At 41.4% G+C, this 6,238-nt stretch overlaps 1 protein-coding gene across 1 annotated transcript; it reads left to right on the top strand.

The window, feature by feature from the left end:
* Nucleotides 1–1,515: 1,515 nt before the first annotated feature.
* On the top strand, nt 1,516–4,376 carry LOC127312748 (uncharacterized). The gene is made up of 3 exons (XM_051343295.2): nt 1,516–2,078; nt 2,337–2,557; nt 3,420–4,376. The coding sequence occupies exons 1-3, from the start codon at nt 1,640–1,642 to the stop codon at nt 4,095–4,097; spliced, it is 1,338 nt and encodes a 445-aa protein (XP_051199255.1). The 5' UTR covers nt 1,516–1,639; the 3' UTR covers nt 4,098–4,376.
* The last annotated feature ends 1,862 nt before the right edge of the window (nt 4,377–6,238 follow it).

Here is a 6,238-nt window from a genome sequence, read left to right as displayed (position 1 = left end):
ACCCCCCTCGTTGCTACTGTCTTCTAGATTGCATCTTGGCTTGGATTGCGTGTTCGCCGTAGGAAATTTTTTGTTTTCTATGCAACGTTATCCTACATGGATGATATGTACTATCTGGACTGGCCGGCCGGGCCGCAAGATACATCCTATCTGCGCGCCGGCCTAAATGGATAGAAATAGACCGTTTGGATCATCGATTTGGATCGGCCGCTAGAGATGCCTAAGGATAACTATGTTACTCATGTGCTGTCAACAAGGCATGCATACCCTCCAGTATGATGCCACGTTCCCCTCTTATGAACTACGCTAGTATCACGATAGTATAACATCAAATGCATGCATGCTCAGCTCAACACTCATCAGATTAAATACTAGCTAACTATTAGTTATCTGTTTTCACAAAAATACATGGTCGAATGGATGCATGCATATAAGTATAAGATTATTATTATTAGAGTAAATTTCACTTTTTACCCTGTAGTTGTGCACTTCTGACACATATTACCCCATTTAGTAGAACTTCTACCGAAATATCTCATTTAGGAGATCTTAAACATGGTTTTAACCCAGTTTAAGCATTTTATTTGTTTTGGTTAGATAGGACCAACATGTTACGTCGATGTGGAGCGAAAAAATGAGTAAAGATCGGAGGTCAGCATCGACGATCAAGTCCAGACTTCTCAGCTCCAATTGTTGCATTACTTGTCGTCATTCTGATAATTTGGAACCCTATTCATCAGTTCACACCTTTCAAAATGGACATCCATAAAATATTGAGGGTTCAAAGCTTCTAAAAGGGGTTTTCTAGATGAGTTTTCGTTAAATGGGGTAATATGTGTCACAAATGTACAACTAGCGGGTAAAAAATGGAATTCACGCTTATTATTAAACAGGGAACTAGCACAATAGCATGGCATGAATGCTTCGTTGTGGTAGGATGCTCTCTAGAGATTCCAAGATAATCTAGAGGACCAGTGGCTCAAACAAAGGAGCAACATTAACGGAGGAGGCGGAGCAGATCATTGATGATTGGGCAAGCTGGAAGGCTGCTGGTTTAGGAGAGAAGATAGTCAAAAGTCTCTAGGCTCTGGACTGGTGTAAATGAGTAACTCTATGTGTAATGTTAAGCTATTTTTGTAAACAACTATTTCTTCTAGTATAAAAATATGGCACGTCTTTGACATGCTTAAAAAAAAGATGGAGAAAGCAAAAGACAACATGCATTCATAAACGTTTTTAAATTAAATAGAAGTACGGTCAAGACAAAGGGAGTACAGATGAAAGATTTCCATCAATCATAAAAATAAATAATGAGACCAGCCAGGGAGCATCCGTCAATCCGAGGATTCGAGCCCGGGTGGGAGTGGGAAGCACGCGCTCCTGTTCTCTTTCCATTAATCATCAAAACACAAAAATGATAATAGAGGGCACTGTAGTATAACTAAAACAGAAAGCGTAAACCAAGAATACGCTAAAGCTCCTAATAGACGGGCCGGCCAAAGTCAGTTCTCTCAACTCGCAAAGTGCCAAACGTAACCAGAGGAGTGTAGATCTAGGTTTCCCCACCAGGAACAGAGCGGCGGCGGCGGCGACAGCGGCAGCGGCAGGGCAAGAAGATCAACTGCATCGGCTCGCCGAGATGGAGGGGGATTCGGAGATGACGGAGGAGGTGGGGAGAAAGAGGGAAATCCAGAACGGTTCGGAGATGGCCGGGGAGAGGAGAACGTCGAGGAAGATCACACCGATCGAGTATCCATCATGGATGAATGCTTCCGACAAGAGGAAACATGAAAGTTATATGAAGCTATTGGTGGCGAAGTGGAACGCCCGGAACCCCAATGCGACGCCGCTTGTGCTGGAAGAGCTCACGCAGGAGCAGCGGGCGTGGCTGAAACAAGAGCATTTGGCCAGGGAGAAAGAGATTGGCGAGGCGTACGTAGCCAGGATGAAGGAGGAAGACGCGAGAGTGGAGGCGGAAAGGGATCCGAACGAAGACAACGACGACCGGCTTTACCAACACTACCGAGAGCATTGGGAGTGGAAAACAAACAAAGAGTTCGGCTCCTTCGAGGACAGGAGTAAGTTCATATCTTAGTGTACGCCCTGATTACTTCGGTTCTGGTATTGCTATATGATGCTATTTATTTTCATCGATTGATGGTTCCATTGCTTCTCTCCTTTGACTATATGTACACATATCTGCTATGTTCCTACTATACTAGTTTCGCCCTTTCTAGATAGATAGAGGTGATGTGACTTGATCAAAATTTCCTAGCACTGCATACGTAGGCTGATTATCTCTTTACCAAATTGAAATCTTCTGTCACTATATGCAGCTCGGATCCCTGCTATGTGCTTCACGGTTGATCCGATGCCTCGTATCAGCAGGACCATGCGTTCCATGCAGATCTTTTCAGTCAAAGTCAAGGAAGTGTGCGGGGATTTACACTGGCCGCTGGATGTGTTTGGTATCATTGCTGTGAGGGACGACCTGGATTACAATCGAAATGTCATCTTTGAGCGCAACAGGGACAACTGTCAAACCCTCAATGAGCAGGTTCATATCCCTTACCATTCATAAACTTATGTTACTTAAATTAGAGAAATGTCTACAGCTCTGTTTATGTCGAAACTCACAAAAGTTAATGGGAACTGTCTGGAAAATCAGTTGCACGCCATACGCGTTTTTTATTACAAAATAGATACAAGGGAAATAACCATTGTGTCCCTCATTCTGTTTTATGATAGTGTATTTGTACTTGATAGTTTCTGGTGTTTCTTGTGAGGTTGGCAGCATAATGTATTCGGGATTTTGCAAGTTCTCAGAAAACAATTGATTTATACGTGGCTTGGGTCAATGTTCTTTGAGCAATGTATCAGACAGAAACAGCAACACGTTTTCCTTTTTAATGTTAATAATGTATTTGGGCTAATACTTTCTGCTATCATTTGTCGTACACCCCTCATATTGTTCTATATTATTCTTGGTATTCTGCATGTCTGTAATTTCAGAATGTAAGATGCTTTAGTATACTCATTTAGTCAAACCTTTTACAGCCATGGCATCTGTTAATGTGCTTTAAGCTTCATCTGCACAACTCAACGCAGCAGATTTTCATTTATTTATGTTACTAGTGCAACAACATCAAAAACATAAAAGCCTTTTGCCCCAAAGCAAGTTGGGGTAAGCTTTTCTTATAAAACCTTGGGCTTCCCATTCCTGTGTGATGGCTGATACACCAACGCGCGTGCAGGCAAGACATGCTGGCACGCTCTGCTGATCAGTCATATCCACCAGATTTTATGTTACTAGTGCATTTATTCAAAAATACTCTGCTATAGTTTGTCTTATATACATCACATCATTTATGCTATGCAAATATGTACTTAAATCAATGGTGTTGGTGTGTCGCGTGCAGGATCCATATTTGGTACTAACAGGTCCTGTCCGTGCTCCTGTGACTATGTTTGGGCCTATGCGTTTGGACGTCATCCTGAAGGTGAGGCGCACTAACGAATCCGAGGACAAAGTTCTAAGCCTGATAGGCGAACGCTATGAATGCTGTGAATCTGTCAATTATCAGGCGAGTAATGGACAGTGTGCCATCAGATCGTGTGTGAGCAGTGAGAAATATAAAAGCAAGCTCAGTACACTGGAGGTGACATGTGGCATCGTGGTTAAATCCATCGAGGCCACAATCAGTGTCCATATTATTGAAGGGTCATGGCCAGATGGATTCAGCGGGCAATTCACTGCCTTTACTGCTAGTGTCAGTCACATGAAGGTGTTGCTATTAAAATTTGGAGATGGAAGTGTGCCTGTTTCTGCTGCTGATGGCACCCTGGAGCTCTCACGACGTGTGGTTTCTGTTGAAAGATTTGGGGAGCTGCGAATTTGTGCATCAGCGTGGAAAGGCAGCAACAAGTTTGAGCATGAGGTGTCCTTTCAACCTTCGCAATCTGGTAGAAGCTCTCATCCTCTTACAGTTGGCTCGTGTGAAATGGAAGCTACCGTTTGCTGGTCTCTTTTTCCTGTACGTTATCCCACCACTATCTGCACTTCTTCAAGCAATGGTGTGGCAGGCAAGGTTGCGTGAAGTGATAGTATGATAACAACTAATCCATTGATGCAAGTGCCTATGCAGTTTGATTAGCTATATTAATCAACAATTGTGTGAGGCTGGTGCACATCTGATCTGTGCTTTTATGTAGCGGGACATGTACTTCTGAAACTTAAGATTGCGGCTGTTGCTTCGGAAGTATTGCGTTAACTTGTATGAAGTTGTGTTTTATGCTAATTAATGACATCCTGATCTATCTGAATATTGTTTCATTGTGTGGGAGTATTAATTAGCTGATGTCTGAGATTTATGCTAGCATGTTCTCATCTGGCCTGTGTTTTTACGTATTGATATACGTGATGTGATATATGATGTGATATATTAATGTACTGCTGAACTTAAGGGTTGTGTTTGCCACTTCTGAAATGCTGTCCCAACTTGTATGAAGTTACTTCTATGCTAACGATGGTTTCATGCATGGAGGAAGTTAGCTTTGCTGTTTTAATAAACCATCGTGCTGGCTATATCTATACAACTCAAAAATTCAAAATGACATGTATTTTTGAACTCCTTACAAATTCAGAATCTTCTATATTTTAGAGTCCGTCCCAATCATACTGGATTAATGTGCATGTATACATATGATCCCCTTCTTTTAGCAGTCGTTGTACTTGATTATACATAGTGTAGAGTTTCTGTACATCTGGCCATCCAAAGTATACATGGCCGTCTCGAAAGACTAAACAAAGGCAGAAGACAAGTGTCTGGCCATCCAAAATACTACTAGTATAATTTTATACATGGTCGCCTTGAAAGATCAGAAGCAGAAGAAAAGTGTCTTCCAGGTCAAAATTTGCACTGAGTTAAATTTGCCGTGACAAGTCATGTTTGGCACGAGCTCACGATGAGAATCAGCATTTAGTCCCCCTCCAGTCACATTTCCTACAGGACTACAAATGGTTTGCACTTACATCTCTTGCTCTTCGAGGAGCGGCACTTAGCTTTGCAAGTTCTGTTTCAGAAACCATGTGTGTAAATTTGGGAAAATCCACGAGCAACGTCAACTCAGTCCAGGATGACAAGTTGACTAATGAAGATGTGAGCACGGGGTTTGCTTGAGAATGATTCAAACTAGTTATTCTTAGATAACAAAACAGAACATCGTGACAGTTCAGAGTACAAATCCAGGCATAAAGCCAAATATAGTAGAAATGAAACTATCATGTTACATACATTTTCAGTGTTACACTGTGGAGGCCCCGCGAACACTCAGTAATTTTTTTTTGAAAGAAAGGCAAAAGATTTGCATTAATTTATTGTTAAAAAAGAGCAAAGCACAAGCAAGGTTTCAGTTTTACAGCCCGTAGGCAACAACCCCTAGGGGATAACAAAAAGAGAACACTAATCTCGACCCAAGAATTTAGCCCCCGCAAAGAACCAAGATCTAGCTTCAAACTTGATGCGTTCTAGAGTTGCTGTAGCCATTGAGCTCATATGCTTGAAGACTCTAGCATTCCGCTCATTCCAAAGTTCCCAAGAAACAAGCATGACGAGGGAGGCATCAGCTTTCCTTCTACCGGGGTGCACATGGACAATATACAGCCACCAACGGAATATAGAACCAACTAGAACATGATAGCCGGCGCCCGTCCATATTAATGAACTAAATAGAAAGTAAGTTAGAAAATGTGGCTAATTTAGATACCCAATTTTGATTACACATGCCTCAATCAAGATGGACTACATTGGTTCACAATTGAGAGTCGCGCTTAATGTTACAGCTACACACTAATGCATAAACATAAACAAAAATAAAAATAAAGTTAAAGATAGTTTACACGTATTGTGTTTTGGATATCCAATTAAGCTGACTTTTAACATTTTAATGACGAACTTAGTGTCACCCTTGCATATCCGTATCCAGTGTTCAAAATAAACTGTCGTTTACATATGATGCACCCTTTGGGTGATATTCGAACCAAGCGTGGGTATTATCTCTTAATATACTTTAAACTAAAACCCCATAATCATACTCCTTGACAAAATTCACATGTATGTCGTAATTAACTTGTTGTAGCATGTCCCACTGTGGTTGATGGAAAGGTTATCTTGACATAATGTGCGTATATGACCTCGACATAAGCACACTTGTAGTGAGACCTAAGTATATAAAGAAT

The sequence above is a fragment of the Lolium perenne genome, chromosome 7 (assembly GCF_019359855.2).
Source record: "Lolium perenne isolate Kyuss_39 chromosome 7, Kyuss_2.0, whole genome shotgun sequence".
NCBI lineage: Eukaryota > Viridiplantae > Streptophyta > Magnoliopsida > Poales > Poaceae > Lolium > Lolium perenne.
This window is presented reverse-complemented; position numbering and strand designations above follow the sequence as displayed.